Here is a 24,035-nt window from a genome sequence, read left to right on the forward strand (position 1 = left end):
TTAAGAATAGTACATACTGGTTGCTAAGTAGTAACCAAATATTTTGTATGTAAAATGTATACCTTTAAGAAACTCTTAAATTAACTAATGATGATAGAATACCAGATCCTTATACTCCACGGTTTCAACCTTTTCTCCTACCAACTTTTTGAAAATAATTGATTTTGTTACTTGATTTGTTTCTTTTTTCTTAGAACACTGACATCGTGATTAGATAGAGACTGATTGGGAGGGAGGGGACACGGGCTCTTTGCCATGTGCGCCGTGCACTCTGTCCCTCACTCGCCTCCGAAGGCCTGCCTCATCGCCCGCACGCCCTGCCGCTGCCCCACAGAAATGCTCGGATTATCCTCAGTCCTTCACCGAATTAGGCCACTGTCCAGGGCACTGGCTCCTCATCTCACTCGGGCGTATGCCAAAGATGTATAATTTGGTGCAGATGCCCAACATTCATGCTTTAAGCTGTAGACCTTTTAGCCGCTGCTGTAGCTGTTACTGTGGGGCCAAAGGGAAAAATGGTGATTATTGAACGGAGTTGGGGCAGTCCCAGAGTAACACAAGGTGGTGTGTCCATTGCAAAGTCAATTGACTTAAAAGATAAATATAAAAATATTGATGCTAAACTTCTTCAAGACATTGCCAGTAACACAAAGAGGCTGGAGATGGCAGCACTACTGCTACCGTCCTGGCACGCTCTGCCGCCGAGGAGGGCTTCGAGAGGATTAGCAAAGGTGCTAATCCAGTGGAAATCAAGAGAGGAGTGATGTTAGCTGTTGATGCTGCAACTGCTGAACTTAAGAAGTAAGTCTAAACCTGGGACAGCCCCTGAGAAAATTGCTCAGGTTGCCACCATTTCTGCAAATGGAGACAAAAAAACCTGGCAACATCATTTCTGATGCAATTAAAAAGGTTGGAAGAAAGGGTGTCATCACAGTAAAGGATGGAAAAACACTAAATGATGAATTAGAAATTATTGAAGGCATGAAGTTTGATTGAGGTTGTATTTCTCCATACTTTATTAATACATCAAAAGGGCAAAATGTGAATTCCAAGATGCCTATATTCTGTTGAGTGAAAAGACAATTTCTGGTATCCAGTCCAGTTGTACCTGCTCTTGAAATTGCCAATGCTCACTGTAAGCCCTTGGTCATAATTGCTGATGATGTCGATGGAGAAGCTCGTTTTGAATAGGCTAAAAGTTGGTCTCAGGTTGTAGCCATCAAAGCTCCAGGTTTTGGTGACGAGAGAACCAGCTTAAAGATATGGCTATTGCTACTGGTGGTGCAGTGTTCGGAGAAGGGTTGACTCTAAATCTTGAAGATGTTCAGCCTCATCACTTAGGAAAAGTTGGAGAGGTCATTGGGACCAAAGATGATGCCATTCTCTTAAATGGAAAAGGTGACAAGGCTCAAATTGAAAAACGTTTCCAAGAAATCATTGAACAGTTAGATATCACAGCTCGTTCATATGAAAAGGAAACCCTGAATGAACATCTGGCAAAACTCTCAGATGGAGTAGTAGCTGTGCTGAAGGTTGGTGGCACAAGTGATGTTGAAGTGAATGAAAACAAAGAATTACAGATGCCCTCAATGCTATATGAGCTGCTGTAGAAGAAGGCATTGTTCTGGGAGGGGGTTGTTCCCTGCTTTGTTGCATTCCAGCCTTGGATCCAGTAACTCCAGCTAATGAAGATAAAAAAAATAATATAGAAATCATTAAGAGAACACTCAAAATTCCTGCAGTGACCATTGCTAAGAATGTAGGTGTTGAAGGATCATTGATAGTTGAGAAAATTATGCAGAGTTCCTCAGAAGTTGGTTACAATGGTATGCTCAGAGATTTTGTGAATATGGTAGAAAAGGGAATCATTGATCCAACTGACGTTCGTAAGAACTGCTTCATTGGATGCTGTTGGAGTGACTTCTCTGCTAACTACAGCAGAAGTTGTAGTCACCGAAATTCCTAAGGAAGAGGACCCTGGAGTGGGAGAATGGGTGGAATGGGAGATGGTATGGGAGGTGGCGTGTTCTCATTTCTGGAATAGTGTTTTACCATTGTTAATGAACTGTGAGAGGAAGCTCAGGGCAGTGCTCCTCAACAGTAACTTCAGAGAAGCCGGTTGAAGGAAATGACTGAAGAAAAGGCAGACTGATGTCTAAGAAAATCACTATCCATCTGTTATTGGTTATAGTTGACAACATATAATGGTTTACTGCTGTCATTGTCCATGCCTAAAGATCATTTATTTTGTATTTTTGAATAAAAACACATTTCTACATTCCTGATAACTGAATGCAAGAGCCATGCACCAATGTACTGCATTCAATGTAAATCACTGAGGCATTTTTACCACTCTTCTGTTAAAATCAGATTATAGTGCTTGCCATCACCAGATGAAAAGTTAAGAAGCAACCTTTCTATGGAGAGTAAGAATAATTGTGTACAAAGTAGAGAAATATCCAATTATGTGACAACCTTTGTGAAGGGGGGAGAAAAGGATAGGAACTGGGAAAATGGAGAGGGCTGGTATAACACCTATTGGGTCGTAGAAAATAAACATTGAAAACTCTCCACTAATTGTTGCTCTTTGGCTGTGTTCTAGTTTATTAGATACTAGTTCAGTTCATTGGGTTTATTTAGAATTTAGTGTTCTGGATTGTTAAGTACTGTCTCTATTTAGGAAGTTACTACCTGGCTCACATAGTTAAACTAAGAAGGCATTAAAAAGCATTAAAAAGTTTGTTTAAAAAAAAAAAGGTTCTTATTTCTGCCTCAATGCTATATCTACTGCTGACATTTTTATTATATTTTTCTTGACTGACTTAATGATTTAAATGACTAAGTATAATTGTGATATCATAACTCTGCTACAGTTTCTATGTCAGACATGTTTTTTTTAATCTCTTGAGGTAATCATTATAGCAGTTGCATTTTCATTCTGTCACTAAATGTGAATCACTATCTTACCAAAACATTTTTTATTTGTGTATATATGTTTTTTTAGTGGAGTATACCTCATTTCTGAGTAGGCACATTACCTGAGAGACGGCCTGGCCAGTGCTAACTTCTGCTGACATACAGAGCAGTCAGGCTTGCTCCTACTGCCTTGTCTTCACATAAAGCACTGCCAGATTTTAATAATTCAGTTCTTCATAGGACTTGTGTTGTTTTTTAAATGTTTGGGTCTGCCCTATATTGCAATAATTGTGGTCTAAAAAAACTATACCATATCAAAAGTTGTTATAAAAATAATTGTTTCAGTTAGAAAAAAAAATACTCAGATTGGCAAGCTTTCACAGGAAGAATTTAAATAGTGAGGGATTTAGGTAACTTTATGTATATAACTAAATGTATTATTCCAACTCCACAGTAAATAGTCCTCCTTTTGTTATTCTACCATCAACATTGTTAGCACAGTTTTTATACCTTTTTGTCACCCCTAACACAATGATAATGGTAAGCAAAGCCACTCAAATATTTAAAAAAAAAAAAAAAATACTGTGCTTTTTTCTTATTTCATTCATTTGGTGCTTATTCCCTATTATCATTATCTAGTAGTGCCCAAAAAAGGTCTCCTTAATGTAAATCAGTTACATTTTGATGTTTTAAAAATTCAGAAGAAATGCCTGTGTATCAACTTAATATACTGTTACATAGCCTTTAAAATTTATACTTTTGAAGTTTATAGAACATATTTTTGATATAGTAAGTGAAGAGAGGGGAAGCAGACCATCACACTATGCGTACATAATTATAATGATATACATGCATTTGCACCAAGAATATAGAAGTTGCATTATTAGGAGGAGTTTAGAATCATAAAGGAAGGCTCTGATTAGAATCCTTATTAGCTATTTAGGGGCACCTGGGTGGCTCAGTGGTTAAGCGTCCAACTTCGGCTCAGGTCATGATCTCACAGCTTGTGAATTTGATCCCCGTGTCAGGCTCTGTGCTGATGGCTCAGAGCATAGAGCCTGCTTCGGTTTCTGTGTCTCCCTGTCTCTCTCTGCCTCTCCGCTGCTTGCTCACACTCTCTCTCTCAAAAATAGGTAAACCTTTAAAAAAAAAAAAAGCAGAGAATCCTTATTAGCTGTATAATTGTGGGCAAGTTATTTAACTTCTCTAGACTCAGTTTCACTTATTTGAGTGATAACAGTACCTGTCTCTTTGTTTCCTCCTAGGATTAAATGAGATAATTGACATAAAGAATTTAACAAAGTTAATTGGCATAATATCATTAGCCACTCAGTGAAAATGAGCTGTTAAATCTAGATCATAATGATGGGTTTAAGGATGTAGGGTTTTTTCCTCATCATCACAGTTCTATTTGATTGATTGAATTTGATTTATTGTTTTTACTTATAAAAGGGACTTGTCTAAAATGCTTTGATGATTTTTTTTTATCATGATTGATAGTCTTTGCCTTCTCTGACACCAACAGTATTTTTCTTTAGTTTATTAAGATGCCAGATTCTATATATACCCTTTTATTAAGTTGAACTAAATTAGCAGTCAGAAGTTCATATCCCTAAATTTATATTTTATTTTATACTTTCAGGTATGGTTTAGGAATGATTTATTACAAGCAAGAAAAATTCAGCCTTGCAGAAATGCATTTCCAGAAAGCACTTGATATCAACCCTCAAAGTTCAGTTTTACTTTGCCACATTGGAGTAGTAAGTAGCTTTCTAAATATTTTTCAATTAATCTCCCTTTTGAAATGTGTTGGTTATTGACTTAATTGCTATGGTGAAAATTAGGACTTGTTTTTTTTTCACATTCCTAGGACAGTATTGTGGATTATTTTATAGCCAAAAATATCACCTTTTTCTATGACATAAAGAGAAATCACTGGAGTACCCTCATTCCTTGGGGAAGCCCATTTAAGTTTATATATTTATTTTGAGAGAGAGCATGAATAGGGAAGGGACAGAGAGAATCCCAAGCAGGCTTTGTGCAGTCAAGGTGCAGAGCTGGATAGAGCAGTGCACCTTCAAAACCATGAGCTCATGACCTGAGCTAAAATGAGAAGTCAGATGCTTAACAGACTGAGCAACCCACACACCCCAGAACTAATTAAAATTCTTTTTTTTAACTTTTTTTAATGTTTATTTTATTTATTTATTTATTTACTTACTTACTTATTTATTTTGAGAGAAAGAGAGACAGAGCATTAACAGGGGAGGGGCAGAAAGAGGGAGACACAATCTGAAGCAGGCTCCAGGTTCTGAGCTGTCAGCACAGATCCCGACACGGGGCTCGAACCCATGGACTGTGAGATCATGACCTGAGCCGAAGTTGAACGCTTAATGGACTAAGCCACCCAGCTGCCCTACTACTTAAAATTCTTAAAAAGAGATGTAGATCACCATTATTTTAAAGAAACTTTTTTTTTACTTGTAAAATAAAGTTATCAATTAAATCTTGGTACATTTTATAAAAATAAGAGGTAATTTAATAAAGCAGCAGTAGCCTTGTCAGGCAACGTGCTGTTTGTTAACTTTGTGCAATAAAATACTTTGTTCATGCCACACTTATTCAACATGACTAAAAGTTACTATAGTCACTTCAGGAAGTTCATGGGCCTCCCACGGACTTACTGTTGAAACTGAGAGATGTTTACAATCATAATGTGCTGTGAAAACTTGAAAACATTACTTCTAGTAAGAGATAATACTCATATTATTTGAATTACTTTTAGCTCCTAAACAGCTGAGTTACAGGACTGAAAGTGAAAAACATCCTAAAAGCCCCTGAATACTACTGTTCACACCATTCTTCAGAGCACACTAAACTTTAAACTTGTTTGACGCATTTCTCTTCATATATAGCAAGCAACAGCACCCAATAAAAGCCTAAGATAAGTGCTGCTGTGTAAACACTGCCAACTATTCCTGTAAAAGAATTATGGGATATATACTCCAAAGCTGCCCCTTCCCATCATTTGTGTTGCATAGATCATATAATCACATGTACATATATACGTGTGTGTGTGTGTGTGCCCGCACACGCATGCAAAAAACATATTAAGATGGGGACACCTGGGTGGCTCAGTCAGTTAAGTGTCCGACTCTTGATCTCAGCTCAGGTCATGATCTTCCAGTTAGTGGGCTCAAGCCTGGCTTTGGGCTCTGCGCTGACAGCTGGGAGCCTGCTTGGGATTCTCTCTCTCTACCCTTCTGCCTGATCGTGAGTGCTCTCTCGCTCAAAAAAAATAAAAAAAGAAAAAGGACCATGTTGAGATGACAGTGAAGTCTAGTCACAGAACAATTTATAGGCTCAATATATTTTTTGACACGTTGCTTGATGGAAAATTTTAGTATTTTACAGTCTTTTAGTAGACATTCTATATATTGACTTTATGAAATCTGAAAGATACTGAAATAATTTTTTCCAGTATTTTGGTAACAAAACAGTCAGCGTTCCCCAAAATACTTGTGCTATCTACATGACCTGTTTGACCTGATAACATCTGATCACAAAAACTGACTCAGTGAAATAAGTAGAAAAATGATGAAGGCAAAAAAGTTTACCAATTTGATGAACTCAACACGGAGATTTCAAATAACTGAGCACATCAGGATTTGATCACTTGTCTAAAAAACTCCATAACCAGTTAGTTTGGTGCTACAGGTAGAAGAACACATGGTGGAAAGTACCAAGTATTGACTCTCTGGGTGACACTTGCTGGAAAGGTGCAGTATCTGGTGGAATGGAGAGGAACGGCCACTTCCTGACTATGGGACTGCACGTTGTATTCACTGCAATCCTGTCTTCTGTATGCACAGTTTGAAGCCCTAGCGGAGTCTGGCTTTTACTATCTTTCTTAAAAAAAAAAAAAAAAAGTCAAAAATTCACAAGAAGCTATGAAAAGGTACCCTTAACATGTCCCTGTCAGGGTCATGGATATTGTTTTAGAAAGATATCTTTTTTGTTTTTAATGTTTGTTTATTTTTTAGAGGTAGACAAAGTACGACCAGGGGAGGGGCAGAGAGAGGGAGACAGAATCTGGAGCAGCTCCAGGCTCTGAGCTGTCAGCACAGAGCCCGACATGGGGCTTGAAGTAACAAGCTGTTGAGAGCATGACCTGAGTCAAAGTTGGACATGTAACCAACTGAGGCACCCTGAAAGATACCTTTTAAAAATCAGAACAGAGACTTAATTATTTTAATCTGAAGATTTGTAGAATGTTTCTAGGATAGGATATTTAAAATGATTCAAATCCATGCATGATGTTCGATTTTTTTAAGTGTTTTAACTGATAAGTTATACTTTGATAGGAGAAAAAGGCTGTTTGCTTTCTGAAATCTCATACTAGTTTCTCTGTGAACATGGTACCAGAAGTTTTTGTTCTTGCCTCTTACCCAGCTCCTTCCTCTTTCCCTCCTCTGCCCTTCTCTTTCTCTCAGCAAGCTTGGCTTTTGTGGGAATGGGCATACAATGTGAGGAAATTATGTTAGTTTGAAATTTCACTTTTAATTTTGGGAGAAGAATTGTAGTTCTTTATAGTTCTTTTTAATTGCCATGGTAACTTATTTTTTATAGTTAGGTACTATGCAAAATATATCAACAAAAAATTTTTCTTCATCACTTAAGCAAATCAAACTTGAGTATCTCTTGATATCTTTTAGTGAAATTGGACACCTTTTAAAGCAGGCTTTCTTGGGGCACCTGGATGGCTCAGTCTGGTGAGCATCCTACTCTTGACTTTGGCTCAGGTCATGATCTCACAGTTCGTGAGATCAAGTCCTACATCAGGTTCTGCGGTGATAGAATGGAGCCTGCTTAGGATTCTGTCTCCCTCTCTCTCTGCTCCTCCCCTGCTTGCTCTCTCGCAAAAATAAATAAAAATAAACTTTAAAAAAATAAAGTAAGCTTTCTTCTTTAAAATGTTTTCATGTTGGGGCGCCTGGGTGGCTTAGTCAGTTGAGTGTCCGACTTTCGCTTAGGTCATGATCTTGCGGTTTGTGGGTTCGAGCCCCGCATCGGGCTCTGTGCTGACTGCCAGCTCAGAGCCTGGAGCCAATTTCAGAGTCTGTATCTCCCCCTCTCTCTCTGACCCTCCCCTGCTCACGCTGTCTCTCTCTCTCTCCTAGAAATAAAAAAATAAAAAAATGTTTTCATGTTTATTATTCATTCTGAGAGAGTGAGATAGAGCATGAGCAGGGGAGGGACAGAGAGAGAGGGACACAGAGAATCCCAAGCAGGCTTTTCACTGCCAGCACAGAGCCCGATGTGGGACTCAAACTCACCAACCATGAGATCAGAACCTGAGCCAAAACCAAGAGTTGGATGCTTAACCAATTGAGCCACCCAGGTGCCCCAAGTAGATTTTCTTCTAAAGTGATTGTGGAACAGATTGTTTTAAAATTTTGTGTGATGTATTTGAAGAAGTTTTCAGGTAATAGAGTATGCTTTTCTCTGTTAGAGAACTAGAGTTTAGGATTTCAGTTCTGTGGGCAGAATATTTGCGCACATGTAGTAATAATGTTTTGCAAAGATCATTACATAGATGAATTTAGCAGCCAGATTTTGGCAGTTCTTGTTACTGTGGTATTTGTTAAAGTTACACAGTCACATCCATTCACTACACTTTCTTCTTAACATACAGATCATGCACGGAAAAACACAGCATATCAGAATGTACACATGAATGAATAGTGATGGTTGGGTTTTTGTGCTGGGTTTTTAAGTTATTTAAAATATTTACTTCCCAGTATTAAAGATCAATGTTTTAAAATATATAAAGCAGAAGAATTGTTTTTAAAATAAATTCCTAAAATAAGTAGAAGTATAATTGTTCTGAGTGAAACAGAGTTGGCAAGGGTTTAAAGCCAAATCCTCTAGGGGTCCTTTGAACCTAGTTTTGAAAAACCTAACATTGGGGCACCTGGGTGGCTCAGTCTGTTAAGCATCATGACTTTGCTCAGGTCATGGTCTAACCATTCATGAGTTCGAGCCCTGCTTCAGACCCTGTGTTGACAGCTCAGAGCCTAGAGACTGCTTTGGATTCTGTGTCTCCCTCTCTCTCTCTCCCTCACCTGCTCATGATCTGTCTCTCAAAAATAAATAAACATTAAAGAAAAAGAAAAGCCTAATATTTAAAGGACCATAATAAATCTACTGAAATGTAAGTATTATTTAGCTAAATAGTACAGATTTTCTAATGAAGGGAAAACCAAGGTTTTTGTCTTTTAGGCTGAGCAGTGAGTGAATATCTGCTCTAAAGGTAGAATTATCATTTATGGATACATAATGGTGGATTGGGTTCTGACCTAGGTTCTGATCCCAGAATAAATTATCTAACATTCTGGACTTCAGCATTCTCATCTTGAAAGTGAAGCAGTTGAACTAAATAGAATTGGAAGAGATTTAAGAGATATTCTATTAATTGATTAATTAATTATTAAGTCCATTTAACGCTGAGGAAAATCCAGTTAGACCATACAACTTTAGTAGTTTCATATCTTTTTTTTTTTTTTTTTTTAAGTAATCTTTATGTGGGGCTCGAACTCACAACCCTGAGATCAAGAGTCACATGCTCTACCAACTGAACCAGCCAGGTGCCCCAGTAGTTTCATTATCTCTATGTTGGTTTTGAGTCACAGTATTTGGTTCTCACCTTTCTTCATAAATATCAAAGGGAAACATTAATATGGTCTTTACTTCTTACAGGTTCAGCATGCACTGAAAAAATCTGAGAAGGCTTTGGATACCCTAAACAAAGCCATTGTTATTGATCCCAAGAACCCTCTATGCAAATTTCACAGAGCCTCAGTTTTATTTGCAAATGAAAAATATAAGGTAAGATATATATTTTAATGGTTTTCATCATTTTATTGCTCAAGTTTTGCCCCTTCTTTTAATAGGCCAAAGGTTATTTATACTTTCTCATCTTTGATAGTTTATTTTCCCATTTTCAAAAGCTATTTATTTTCTTTTGTGATTTTTATTTCTTCATGAAATACTGACAGGTTGGTTGAGTCTGTGGATATTTAGTAATATGTCATTATCCCTTGTAAAGATTCTATTTGTAGAACGGCAGTTTTCCCGTCAGGGAGTTATCTTAAAGGTAAAACCTAAACCATCCCCTAAGACCAATATATCTGAGCAGGTGACAAATGAATGTTTGCATGTAATCTGACAAATATGTACTGAGTACCTGCCTATTCCGTGTCGGGGACTAGGGATAAAGTGGTGGAAGCAAAGCAATCATATCTCCTGCCTTTGAAAAACTCACCACTTAGTACCTTCCAGAGGGACAACAGACATTAATCAAATAATCACAAAAAGAATACAGGTTGAGCACATAAAGGAAGAAAAGGATAGTGAGTTACGAAAGCTTAGAACAAGGGCACTTGGTCTAGTCTGATGTGTTTCTCTATTTAATTCTCACTCTGTTTTCCAAATTATGAAGCTGTAGCCTGGAAAAAAACCATAAGTATATATATGCGTATATATATATGTACACACACGCATATAGAGAGAGAAAAGGAGATAAGAAAAATTGAGAAAGATAAGATGCATAAAGTGACATGGGATTTTTGTGATCATTTAATGAATTGTAAACCATGACTCCAAAGCGTTGATTGAAATTTCAGGTTACTTTTTTAATAAATTTAGGCTCTTCTTTCTTTCTTTTTTTTTTTTAATGTTTTTATTATTTATTTCTGAGAGAGAGACAGAGACAGTGTGAGCAGAGGAGGGTCAGAGAAAGAGGGAGACACAGAATCCGAAACAGGCTCCAGGCTCCAAGCTAGCTGTCAGCACAGAGCCCGATGCGGGGCTTGAACCCATGAACTGTGGAGATCATGACCTGAGCTAAAGTCGGACGCCCAGCCAACTGAGCCACCCAGGCACCCCAGGCTCTTCTTTCTAAAAAGAGTAAAAACTTGTCAAACAAAAAACCCCAAAATTCAAGTGCACAGAAAATGTTGGGCCAAATAATCCATTTCAGTAGACTCTCCCAAGAAATCTGTTCTTCCAGTACACATTGACATTTGCTGAAACTGTAAAATATAAAACCAATAATAAGCTCTTAACATTTCCAGACTAATAAAGATATATAAGGGATCAACCATATTTGTTCTCATTTTTTCAGTTATTCCCCTAATCATAGTCTGTTTTTCTTTATCAAAGAAGTGGAGGTCTAGTCCTTACTGTTTTTGTTCTTTTATAAAAGCTTCTTTTAAATGTAATAAACAACTTTTCAGGATGCCCGGGTGCCTCAGTTGGTGAAGTGCCCAACTGTTGATTTCGGCTCAGGTCACAATGTCACAGTCATAGATCTAGCTGGTATCGGGCTCTGCGCTGGGCATAGAGCCTGCTTAAGATTCTCTCTCTCCCTTGGCCCCCCCACTTGGACCACGTGCACACACACTCTCCAAAAAAAAAAAAGGAAAAAGAAAAAATAGATCTAATAAACACTTTTCCACTTTTAACTTGTTCTTTGAGGTACTATTATTGTAATTCATTGTTTTCATGGTTTTGCTTCATTGTACCTCTTTTTTTTTTTTTTTTTTAAGTTTATTTGTTTATTTTGAGAGGGAGTGAGCAGAGGAAGGATGGCAAGGGGTAAGAGTGAGTGGAAAGAATCCCAAGCAGGCTCCACACTGTCAGCACAGAACCCTACACGGGGGCTCAAACACGAACCACAAAACCGTAACAACTGAGCCACCCAGGCACCCCTGTAACCACTTTAGATAGGGGATCAGGTTCTTCAGTTGAAGGATTTTACTCAACTAATTATTCTTAAAGCCATTTTAAGGGCACCTGGGTGGCTCAGTTGGTTACGCGTCCAACTTCGGCTCAGGCCACGATCTCACGGTCTGTGAGTTCAAGCCCCACATCGGGCTCTGTGCTGACAGCTCAGAGCCTGGAGCCTGCTTCAGATTCTGTGTCTCCCTCTCTCTACCCTTCCTCTGCTCACGCTCTGTCTCTCTCTCTCTCTCAAGAATGAATAAACATTAAAAAAAAATTTTTTTTAAGCCATTTTAATGCCAACACACCTACCAGATATTACGCCATTTAAGTCAGCCCTGTAGTTGCTTCAAGAAGCCCAAGTTCTAATCTGACCCACTGCTCAAGTTATAATAGTCATAGCCATTATTGAGTACCAGCTTAGGGTTTGGCTAAATTACAAGACCTACGTTGATGCATGGGTATATCCAATATACCTATATTAAGATAGTATAAAAAGGGGCATGAGTAAAAGTTACTCATTGTTTCCAAAATGTCTTGGCTCCAGAATGAAAATCCAGTGGTGTTAGAGGGCCACCTCATCCTCTCTGTGGCAAAAGCATTGCTAATATCTCCCCCATTTAATGTGCTGTAAGTCTTAAGTCTTTTTAGAGCAAAAATGAGAACTCTGATACTCTGTTAGACACTGTTTGTCAGTGAGTCTTTGTAATTAGATTTTCGAGGTGGAGAGGTATGAAAGATCCATGAAATTTTTATAACAATTACAGCGCACAGTTATAAAAGAAAAGCTGTCAATTCTGAACTGTGTGTGATATAGCATAGAAGGATTGGGGTGCATTGTTCTGAGTAAGATTTCTTTAAAGCAGTGATTCTCAAAGTATGATCTGAGAACATCTGGAGGGCCCCAAAAATCCTTTCAAGGAGTCAACAATGTCAAAACTATCTTCATAATAATATTTAAATGTTATTTGCCTTTTTCACTCTTATTCTCACAAATGTACAGTGGAATTTTCCAAAAGCTACATGACATAAGATTGAATGCAGAAGCAGACAAGAGAGTCCAGCTGTTTTCTATTAACCAGAGATTTGCAAGAATATTAACCAATGCCATTACTCTCACTGACTTCTTATTCTGATAAAATTATTTTTCATTAAAAAGATATTATCTATGTTAACAAGTAATGACTTTATTGTTGTTACTATTAAACTAGTGGATAAATATTTTTAAAACTGTTCAAGTTTTAACTTCTGATATGGTAAGTATTGATAGCTATAAGCCACATTAACAAAAATTCTTTGGGTTCCTCAATAAGCTTTAAGGGTATAAAGAGGTCTAGAGAACGAACAAGTATGAGAACTGCTTCTCTGCAGTATTAAAAGTCAGTCCCAGGCTGCTTCATTGTAGTACAGGCTTCATCAGTCCGTGTCAGTAATGTCTGACAGGTGTCACAGTGATTGTAAGTAACGGATAACTGCGACCATAGATCTTTTATCTTGAGACTTTATTCCATGTATATTTTACAATATTTACTAATATGGAAGGAAAAGAGAACGATCTACCTCGTAGACTTATCACATGTAATAAATCTTCCATTCCTAGACAGGCAGGTGTGATTCTCAGACCCATTCTGCCCGGCGGTCCTTTGAATTTATTTCTCGTGGATTGCCAGCAGTTAGGAAGACAGTGACCTGTTCAGGATGCACCAGAGCCCCCTACATACTTGTGTAAAAAACACAGCCTTTTAAACAAATACACTGCCCAGAGAGAGAGGGAGAGAGTGTGTGTGTGTGTATTCATGTGTGTGTGTTTGCCTTTTTTTTCCCAATTCTTTTTATTGCAGTTTCAGGCATCACTATAGTATGGTAATGAACCCATGGAATCTACCATACAGCTACTTTCACACTACTTTCCACAAGAAGATTTTATGTGAATCTTTTATTTTAGATAATGCCAGTGAAAATTTTACAAAAGCCAAGAAATTACATTTGGCCTTAGGTAAAAGAAGGGTGGGGTGGGGCTGTCTTAAGCTATATAACTGTGAAGTAAGATTGGTTTCTTTCTACCCTCTTCAGAGAAATAAAACTAGTCTTCTACCAATCAATGGATAAATCCCCTTATGTTACCTAAACTCTATAATCCTCTGATACATTTGCTAGCCCACTTAACTATCTTTGACCATTGCTTTAGTCCTTATATCTTTGTGGGGGCTTTTTATGAAAGTAATTGGCCTATTGCCAAAGAACTCAATAATATGAAAGTATTTACAAAATACAGTTGAGGAGTGCCTACGTGGCTCAGTTGGTTGAGTGTCCGACTTTGGCTCAGGTCATGATCTCATGGCGTGTGGGTTCGAGCCCCACATTGGGCTCTGTGCTGACAGCTGCCTCAGAGCCTGGAGCCTGTTTCAGATTCTGATTCTCCCTCTCCCTCTGACCCTCCCCTGCTCACACTGTCTCTATCTCTCTCTCAAAAATAAATAAAACATTAAAAAAAATTACAGTCTCATAAGCTGACCCTCCAAGGGAGGAGCATTGTTAACAACTCAGAACACTCTTCTTCTCTAGATCTTTTTCTCATTATTTACATATTTTTAATTGTCCCTAACAAGGTAGGCTTACACCACTGTGGTAGGTAGAATAATGTCCCCTCAAGAATGTGCAGGCCCTAATCCTTGGTTCCCGTGAATGTTACCTTACACGGTACATGTGATTAAGGACATGGACCTTGAGTTGGGGAGAGGACCCTGCGTTATTGAGGTGGGCCCAGTCTAATCACATGGATCTTAAAAATGGAGGATCCTTGCCAGCTGTGGTCAGAAGCAGCATGAGAAGGACTCAGCCCACCTTTGTTGCCTTTGAAGATGGAGGAAGGAGGCTACAAGCCAAAAATGCTTGCAGCCTTTAGAAAGGCAGGGAAACAGATAATCTTAAGAAAGGAAGACGCCTTGATTTTTTAGCCCAGTGAGATTCAGATTGGATTTCTAATGCACAGACTGTAAGATAAAAAAAAAATTGTCTCATTTTAAGCCATCAAAACTGTGGTAATTTGTGGGGTGCCTGGGTGGCTCAGTGAGTTCAGCATTGGTCTTCAGCTCAGGTCATGATCTCGCAGTTTGTGAGTTCAAGCCTCGCGTGGGGCTCTGTGCTGACAGCTCAGAGCCTGGAGCCTGCTTCAGATTCTGTGTCTCCCTCTCTCTCTGCCCCTCCCCTGCTCACACTCTGTTTCTCTCTCTCTCTCAAAAAATGAATGAAAGAACATTAAAAAATAAAAGACCTTTTAAAAAAAAACTGGTAATTTGTTATGACAAAATAAGAAGCTGATAGAACTACATATATTGTTCTGTAATTTGCTTTTTTAAAATTTCTGTGGATATTTGTATTTATCTTTTTTTTTTTTTTAACCTAACTTTGGATTTTGTTTTACTACAAAGCAGTATAGAGAAGAAGAGTAGAAATCTCTGTGGACATTATAGAGAAATAAAGTATAATATTTATGTTAGAAAATTCAAAAAATAGAGAAGGCTACCAAGGAAAAAATAAAAGGTCTTCCCTCCCCCTTTACCTCAATCATCCTCTTCAAAGGTACGCCACTCTTACCTTGATTAGAAGCATATAGGTATTGATTTCTGCCAGAAAAAAAGAAAACTTATATTTATGCTCACATAAATATATTTATAAAGTGTTTATGAGAATACCCACATAACTATTTGTATATGTGTCACATGCAGGTCCTGTTACAAAAGAAATACTATTGCACATACTTTATTGCATCTTTTTTTTTTACCTAGATATGAGGACCTACAAATGTAGTGCTCCATAGAGAGGGACCATAATTTATTTTACCTAGGCTATGATTAGACACACCTTCATTGCTTCTAATGATTTGCAGTAACATGTTGAATGTTCTTACAAAGATGATCTAATGAACTTATTTGAATATGTCCTTGGGATGAATTCCTAGCAGCAGGTTTGCTGAATTAATGGTTACTTGCAGTTCTTAAATGTTTTTTTTTTTTTTTTTTTTTTTTTATTTATTTCTAGGAGAGAGAGAGAGAGAGACAGCGTGAGCAGGGGAGGGTCAGAGAGAGAGGGAGACACAGACTCTGGAACAGGCTCCAGGCTCTGAGCCGGCAGTCAGCACAGAGCCCGACGCGGGGCTCGAACCCACGAACCGCGAGATCATGACCCAAGCGAAAGTCGGACGCTTAGCCGACTAAGCCACCCAGGCGCCCCTTGCAGTTCTTAATAGATACTGCTAACTAGTGTTCACAAACGGGCTTTGCACCAGTTCACCTTTCAACCTTCAGTGATGGGAGTGCCTGCAGTTGTGGTCACTTTATGTATCAGGTTATTTTTCTTTTTGTCCATTTGCTAGGTGAAAAGCAGACAGTATCTCAGTTGGGGACCCAGTTTATTTTTGATCATCATGTCTTTCTTTTAAATACAAATCTATTTCTCTATCCTTTCTCTCAGTTTCCCCAACCCTTTAGCAATGGTCAAAAGATTTCTAGACAGTTTAACTTAATTCAGAGGGTTAAGTTGTAGACTCTTTCTCATTAGTTAAAATAGCAGGTTGGTGTTCAAAGCTTAGTGCTTGAATCAGGGAGAAGGTCTATTAACAGAACTTCAGAATTATTTTGTTCTGCAACGGGGCTTTTCCGCACAGCGTGATGGGGCATTGTTATTGTATGTAAAATGTTGGCCATGGCAGGTCCTGTCACCACCTACAGGTGTGTGTTCTAAGTGTACTCTGCTGAATTCCTGCCATTTCTTAGTTCCTGTTGTCATAAATACTTTTCATGCCTTTTTTTTTTCGTGACAAGAATTAGATTCAATAAGGAAGTACACTGATAAAGATCTAATAAGCTTTAGTTAAGATGATTTGGGAAATCAAATAAAAACGCTTAGTTAGAACTTTGTAAAATTTTGCTACTCTGTTTTTCTTTGCTTTTTTCAGTCTGCTTTACAAGAACTTGAAGAACTGAAACAAATTGTTCCCAAAGAATCCCTCGTTTACTTCTTAATAGGAAAGGTAAAGATTGGGGCCATGATCCTAAACTGTAACTTTCATAACAAATACTGACTTCTGAAGAAGAAATATTATGCAACATCTGTTGAGCATATTCAACTAGATCTCTGAACTAAATGCTCTGGGAATGAAGAATGGAGTTAGTTATAACATTTAAGAAGATGATCTAATAAAGGAGCAAGAACATACACCCTGTATCCTAACCATACTATAGTTTTGGAAGCATGCTAGCACTTGCAGCCAGTGGCCAGTCATGACTTCCTAACTGAGACTACACCTTGGAAAGCTCTTAGCTTCCAATTATCCATAAAAGGATAGGCATCCCCCCAAAAAAGAAAATTAATGGCTCTGTGTTTTCTTAATTAGAAGAAATGACTTCCGAGATTTCTTAGGCCAGACTAGTCAAGACTTTACAGACTGGGTGCCTAAATGCCAACTGGTTAAGGTAGCTGAGAATGGTGGACAGGTGTTGAGAGTTGACATAACAACCTTTAGAATCAGTGTAAAAAAATTGCTAATCAAGCAGCTTATAGTCCTTTTTTTTCAGTTGTCATTGATCTGATCAGAATATGATCAATCTATTGGAAACTCACTATTGGAGAGACAGAAGCAAGGAATTCTGAAAATATCTGATTATATTAAAAGAAACTCAAAAGGTAGTCTGAGTTATTCTATAAGATGAAAATGACCTACTTATCAGAATGGGTTTACAGCATGTAAATTAGAAGCCTATTTAAATTAATAATGTTTAGGATTTTATAATTGAAGCTCACAACTTAATGAAAAATGTAGTGCTGCTGTTTATTTTTAGGTTTACAAGAAGTTAGGTCAAACGCACCTCGCCCTGATGAATTTCTCTTGGGCTATGGATTTAGATCCTAAAGGAGCCAATAACCAGATTAAAGAGGCAATTGACAAGCGCTACCTTCCAGATGACGAGGAGCCAATAACCCAAGAAGAACAGATCAGTGAGTATCATCCATATAAATTAGATTTCTATGTGTATCAAACAAGAGAGCTAGTAAAACATCACTGTTAGGCAAAGCAGAACAGATAGTTCTTTATGATGCAGAATAAACATTTTATTCAAGTATCGAGTATTCAGAAAGCTACCTTTTGCATCAGAATTTGTGGGCTGCTTTTTAATTTTCTTTTTCTTTTTAAGTTTATTTGAGAGAGAGAATGAGTCAGGGAGGGTCAGAGAGAGGAGGACCCCAAGCAGACTCCATATGAGATCATGACCTGAGCCAAAATCAAGAGTTGGACACTTAACCAACTAAGCCACCCAGGCACCCCTAATTTATTTTTCTAGCCATGGTATATTCTTTATACCAAATGGAATTTTAGAGAAATTAAATAGGGCAATATATTACCAAAGTGCATGTGGAGTCAGGTAACTAGTCCCAGTTTTGAGCCTCATTTGCTGTGTCACTTTGACAAATCCATGACAGATTTTTACCTGGATCCCAATTTAAGTTTAAATATGTAACTATTGCCTGCCTTACCTGCTTCATAGGAATTCGGGACGGGATGGGCAGGGTGATAGTAGATATGACAGCATGTTGAAGACATCGTAAGTGCTAAGTAAATTTTTAATGTTTATTTTTGAGAGACAGAGAAAGAGCATGAACAGGGGAGAGGCAGAAATAGAGGGAGACACAGAATCCGAAGCAGGCTTCATTCTCTGAGCTGTCAGCACAATCCAAAAATATGGCTTTTATATATATATATAAATTGAAGAATGAAGAAAAAAGGAGGGAACAAAGAAGTAGTTGAAGGCAGTAGTAAATACTCTATCCCTAAATTGATTATATATCTTAAAATAATTAGTGAGAACTAAATCCTAATATAACAGTATTTTTTAAGGGCACCTGGGTGGCTCAGTTGGTTAGGCGTCTGACTCTTCATTTTAGCTCAGGTCATAATCTTATGGTTTATGAGATCGAGCCCCACATCAGGATCCGTGCTGACAGCACAGAGCTGCCTGGGATTCTCTCTTTCTGCCCCTCCCCTGCTCATGCGCGTGTGTTCTCTCTCCAAATAAGTAAATAAATAAACTTTTTTTTTTTTTTTTTTAAGAATAGTATTTCTTTAATACGAGACTTGAGAAACTTCTGATGAGGTAAACTAAGATGGCTTTGTTCCAGAAAACTTGGCAAAAGACTTTAATTAAAATTAAAATTCCTACAATCCCAATAACCCTTTTTAAACTGAGGGTTATATTCTGTATTTCTGTGGACTAGCAGGGACTGTTCCCAAAATGGAGTCAATAGTTGGAGGGAATGTCAGTCTTTTTTTTAATGTCACAAAGAACTAGTTCTAATTCCAAACGTTGGAATAAGGAATTCATTAGGGAGCGGTAGCTCTGTTAAAACTCATCAAGGTTAAATGCAGTAAACCAGTCTTCTCAGACATGCTGTAAAATAAGGAATCTGAACAACATTTGTTGGGAGGATGTCAGGACCTTTAAGGGCCTTAATTTAAGATCTCATCTCTGCATAGAATAATTTCCCTTGTTTTCGTGAACCAACAAGAAATAGCCATCAGACACCTTACTGTAGACTTTTGTTTTATTTTTAAAGTGGGAACAGATGACTCCCAGGAGAGCAGCATGACAGACGCGGATGACACACAGCTTCACGCAGCTGAAAGTGATGAGTTTTAACTCCTGGAAATCAGACTTTTGCAACTGGATGTGTGACTAGTGCTGACATGTTTCTTGTCCCTCCATATACTGAGTCTTCACTCTTGAGCCGGCAGTGTCATCATCCATCACTTAGACCACGAGTGTGCCACTGTCACTGGACCCTGACTGTACACAGAATGAAAGGCAGTGCAATATTTAGCTGCTAACAAGACTGGCTCTTTCACCAGTATGAATGACAATTTAGGGGGGTGAGATGGGGAACTTTCTTTTCTTTTCTTTTTTTTCTTTAATCTCCCTTTGTTGGAAGCTATCATGGAAGGAAGAGAACGTTTTATCTTGAAGGAACCATTAGATATGGAAAATAGTGATGAACCAGAATTTCTTGGTTGTTTTCCAAAAATTTGTTTTCATTTGGTTCTGTTCCTGATTAACAGGTGACTGACCTTCATTTCTAGGTTCTTCAAGAATGGTGTTAGCAAGTGCCAGATGGAACAATAAAAGACATTGCCTATAACAGAGTAACTTGATTGCCAAGGAATGTAAATTACCTTAAACTTGCAGTGTCTCCCATAAACAGATGTAATGGGCATATTGGGACTCATGTGTAGGAATCAAATATCCCTCCATACAGTGTACACTTATTCTTGGCAAGAATGCTTTAATGTCTAACCAAGAATTTTAATTTATTCATCTTGCTTCAAAGTGTTGATCATTGTCTTGGTATTGCAGACTTTAAAGTTGTTCCTTGACCATATTGCCTCTTCTCTTTGAGCTCTGTGGGATCACCTTTAACAGTCAGAGATGATAGAGTGTTTGCCCACTGAAAAGCCAAAACAAGGCCCTTAGTAACCATTTAAGTTCACGATAAGAATCAAAATGAGAGCACTAAAGTGGAGAGACTTAAAAGAGATCATGATAGCAAAGCCTTAATACAATCAAAATTGTACCATAACCTTGAATCTATATTTGTTCAAGAAAGTATCCCTTTGGCTTTTCTAAGTGTTTAAGCAGGGTGCAAGAATGTGTAGTTACCTTTGGTTGAGGTCATTTCCATTCTTTTCGGCTCTCGCTTCAAATTATTTTCAGTAGTGTGAGTCACCAAAACGTTTACCAAGAGTGATTGGGTTTAGGATATTAGAAATTTTTAGCTGGGGGTTGGGGGGAACATTCTTATGAAGGAGTTGAGTTCTCTCCTGAGTGTGTCATAATATAGGTTGGTGTCTTTGGGGAATGGCCACAATTTTAAAGATCTAATTATGCATAATAAAATGGGAATTATTGGAATTTCACAGTAACAGATTTAAAGTCTTAAATTGTGTATCTCCTTTATTGTAATGTATTGAAATTTTTAGAGAAACTTTAGTTGTTAACATTTTTTTAAGTGCCAATGTCAGAATATAACAAATTATAGTTTCTTATGAATGACAGGCCTACAGTTATTATTTTGGAATCTTTGATGAAGGACAAATTTATCTACTGGTTACCTGTACTTGTTAGTCAAGTTGTGAAAATAAGGTGGACTACAGAAGATGTGAAGAGAATTTTAGCCTGTAGACTCAGTAACTTTCTATCATTTACTGTTAATCTCATTTGAATGTGGATTAGATACCATTATAAATTAATTCACGACAGAGTCTTAGATTAGGTAATCGATGCCAGAGAGATATTTAACAAAATTTCCTACCTAAATCTATATACTATGTGCTGCTTAAAAAAATATTTATAAGAAAAAGGAAAGTTTGGAAGTAAAGGAATATCATTAAAAATTCCCAAAGGCTAGCACTTGGATTCTAACAAATATTCCATTTTATTCATGAGTTCTGTAATATTTAATTTTATATTTTTTAATTGGCAAATCATAAGCCAGCTCTATAACAGTATCAAATACAGAATTTCATAGAGAGCTTCAACCTGAGCTCTTTTACAAAGCCTGGAGAAAACTAAACTCAGAACATAATTTGCTGATGTATAATTATCTTTTTTATAGTAGGAATTTATGTCCTGTGCCAGAGGTAAGAGCCTTTCTGGCATTTATTTTGAGACCAAGCATAAAAAGATAGCTGTGGAAGGTACACCGTGGCAGTGGCTGGCCTAGGGACACTTAGCCCAAGCTTAGCCTGCCTGATGTAATTTTCCTCACACCTACTTTCAAAACATCTAGCTATTTGAAGCCTTATTCCCACCTAGTAACTGTTTCTGGTTTGCTTGCTTTTTTTGTTTTTGTTTGTTTTGTTTTGTTTTTTGGGTTGTTTTTTTTTTTTTTTTTTTGGCCTGGAATGAGGATCAATCAACCAGAAAAGGACATACATTTTGATCAAGCAAAATGTTTGAAATTTCATAAGTTACTTTGAAGGAAATTTAAAATCTAAGATCTTTAACACCCTTTTTATCTCTTTAAGCTTTTCACACACTTACATATCTATGTACACACACACACTTTTATTCACAAGTTATGTTGTGGCATTGGATATTTCTCCCCCTTGGAAATAGTTCTCTGGGATTTTAGAAGGTTGGAAATATTTTTTCAAGTGAACAATGGTACTCAAAGTAATGAAAGGTGGTCCCGACTTTTTCTGTATTTCATTATTTTAAAATTTTTGTTTTTTCCAAGAACTGCAAGTTACATTTGAACCATGCTGCTGTTGTACCTTAAACAAAAACTCAGTGATAACCAGTATTTAGTCTATTAAAAATGCTCTTTTTGAAGAAAAAAGTTTGGAAGTCTCTGATTAGCCAGAGTTTAGTGTGGGTCTTCATTGAGAAATGCGGTGACCCGCTTTCTTTGTGAAAACCTGGGGAAATGCAAGTGTGGGTGTGATGTGTGTGTCCTATTTGCATTGAAACAATGTAACTTTGTGTCTTTTTTTTTTTCTTTTCCTGACTTATAGAAATTGTACAGTGGAGGGGTGGCGGAGGGGGGGAGAAAGCCTTTTCTGTTAATATATTTGCAATTCATTAAAGGATACAGAAAATCCAAATAAATTACTTTTGAAAGCAATTTATAACCAAGGTGTTGAAGATATATAAGAGCTGTGCCATCTGTATTTTTATAGTAAGGCACAGCAAAATACTGAAAAATTAAGTTTTACATTCCATAAAAGTCTAGGTCAGTGTTTCTTTATTTTTTAAAGTTACACCCGCTTCTGATACATACATATACTTTTTTTTTTTTAACTCACATCCTTTTTTAGTATTTGGTATTTCAAAATAAACACTGACAAAAATGTAATTTTTAGAATATATATTATTTTTGAACAACAGAAGCCTTTTGCCAGCAGCTGCTACTTTGCAAGTCACCTGCTTGTTCTTTAATACTATGATTTCTGAAATTTATTTAAAAGGGACACATAGCTTTTTTGTTCCATTCAGGATCTATTTTAAAACTCAAGAAAGAAAATTCTAGAGAAGCAGAAGATAAAAACTAAATTTCTCTCTGATCTGATTATCTTGGGTCAGATGCAGAGAGCTGACTTGCCCTGTTCAGACTGGAAGAGGGGTAGCAATAGAGAAAATACGTCCAGTGGGATCGGGCAGATCCGTGGGAACAAGACTGTCCTCTTCCCTAGTACCTGCCTCTTACCGTCAGCTGGACTGGGATAACCAGGAGTGTAGACACGAAGCAGTCTTTGGCTTGTCCTGTTGCTACCTAATGGTTCGGTATAGGCCCTATTTTTCTTTCTAAGGGCAAACTTTGCTAAATAGCCACATTTAATGAAAGCTTGCCATATACACTATGTGACTTGATGTGTACACCTGCTTTCAGTCTTCAGTCCTAATAAAGCAGGTATTACTCCATTTTACAAAAGAGAAAGCAGGTTCAGCTATGAGATGATAGAGCTGGACACTTTGGCATTAGCATTTGGACTTCCTCTGGAAGTTTCAAATCCTGTCTAATTTTGACTGTTTGGTGTCCTCTCTAGTATTTTTAATTGTCTACTGAAGAGTATCCTAACCGTTCAGGTTTTACAGAGGAAATGTCAGTATTTAGATGCTAAATCTGTCATGCGCACAGCCCTTTGGAGGCGCGTCTGTCTGTACCCTGCCTTCTCGTTTTTCCTCACTGAACTTAAAAGCATGTTATTCCTCCTCAAATGACTAGAATTTGCTTTAAACTAGAAAAAAAATTTTTTTTTAAATTTTTTATTACCAATTTCCCCTCCCTATCACAAGCATTCTTTTTATACTTGATATCCTCAAAATAGAATGTTCAATTTAGGGCTAAAAGCTATAGTTGAGAAAATTCATGGTCTTGAAAATGCATATACGGGTTCGCTGGAGTTTGAATAAGAAAGGGCGTACGAGTGAAAGCTGAGAAGAACAATGAGGTAGACTTGAGGTTTCTAATCATGTATTTTTAAAAAAGCACTAAACTGATAACTAGGAAATGAGGATTTTGCCTCTAAGTAGCTCTGCCGACCTTGAAGAGTCACACTTAAAGCTTTTTCTGATCAATACAAAGAAGATAAGCTCTACCCTCCTTAGTTCACAGAGGCCTGGGGATCAAAGGTGTTAAGTCACCGTGGAAGTGCTTTGGTCACACTGTACAAATGTATAGAGATGATGGTATGGAAAATTGATCGGGTTGATCCCCCAAGACATGATCCTGTGAGACGAGTTCACTGTAGAACAGCAAGCTGTGAGTCTAGGACAGGGATTGTC

General features: G+C 37.5%; 1 protein-coding gene and 1 pseudogene across 6 annotated transcripts in view; both read left to right on the forward strand.

Moving 5' to 3' along the window:
* Positions 1-22,089, forward strand: part of CDC27 (cell division cycle 27) — a 73,622-nt gene extending 51,533 nt beyond the window's left edge. For 3 of the 6 annotated variants that reach the window (XM_039250644.1, XM_039250645.1, XM_039250648.1), the window contains 5 exons: positions 4,559-4,676; positions 9,676-9,804; positions 16,658-16,732; positions 17,541-17,697; positions 19,312-22,089. In XM_039250644.1, coding sequence (XP_039106575.1) covers positions 4,559-4,676; positions 9,676-9,804; positions 16,658-16,732; positions 17,541-17,697; positions 19,312-19,394 — 562 coding nt within the window. In that variant the 3' untranslated portion in view covers positions 19,395-22,089. The remainder of the gene's footprint in view (positions 1-4,558; positions 4,677-9,675; positions 9,805-16,657; positions 16,733-17,540; positions 17,698-19,311) is intronic. The other 3 variants (XM_039250646.1, XM_039250647.1, XM_039250649.1) reach the window with 1 other exon arrangement.
* On the forward strand, positions 269-2,307 carry LOC120244251 (annotated as a pseudogene).
* Positions 22,090-24,035: the final 1,946 nt, after the last annotated feature.

The sequence above is a fragment of the Hyaena hyaena genome, unplaced genomic scaffold, assembly GCF_003009895.1.
Source record: "Hyaena hyaena isolate Hyena2069 unplaced genomic scaffold, ASM300989v1 scaffold_378, whole genome shotgun sequence".
NCBI classification, from domain to species: Eukaryota; Metazoa; Chordata; class Mammalia; order Carnivora; family Hyaenidae; genus Hyaena; species Hyaena hyaena.